Consider the following 351-nt stretch of genomic DNA (forward strand, 5'->3'; position numbering starts at 1 on the left):
CTGTCCAACTGGGGCCAAACCACCCCAAAACGGGGCTGCCGGGCAGCACTGGGGGGGTTGGCCTTTCTAAGACACTTTTTTACCTTTCCGCCCACATTTCAGTGCCATGGAGAAGGGGAAGCTGCAGCGATCAGCTAAGGACACATCCAAGCGCAGCCGGCAGGTGACAGCTATGGGGCTGGGGGTGGCAAAATGGCCGGGCTGGGGAGGCAAGACCCACCCCAACCTTTTGGGGTGGGAGGAGAGGCTTTGGGGGGGGGTTGTTGGTGCTGACACTGCCCTGTCCCCCCCAGGCACCTGGGATTTATGGCATGCTCGCCCACACCCGCTGGACCCAGGCAGCCCGCCACA

General features: G+C 63.0%; 1 protein-coding gene across 1 annotated transcript in view; it reads left to right on the plus strand.

Annotated features, from left to right (window-relative positions):
* Positions 1-351, plus strand: part of LOC104388497 (myelin protein P0-like) — a 5,719-nt gene that overhangs the window by 2,546 nt on the left and 2,822 nt on the right. The window contains exons 5-6 of the mRNA XM_009997370.1: positions 103-163; positions 294-338. Of these exons, the coding sequence (XP_009995672.1) occupies positions 103-163; positions 294-338 (106 nt within the window). The remainder of the gene's footprint in view (positions 1-102; positions 164-293; positions 339-351) is intronic.

This window comes from Chaetura pelagica, unplaced genomic scaffold, assembly GCF_000747805.2.
Source record: "Chaetura pelagica isolate M959 unplaced genomic scaffold, ChaPel_1.0 scaffold1105, whole genome shotgun sequence".
Taxonomy (NCBI): domain Eukaryota; kingdom Metazoa; phylum Chordata; class Aves; order Apodiformes; family Apodidae; genus Chaetura; species Chaetura pelagica.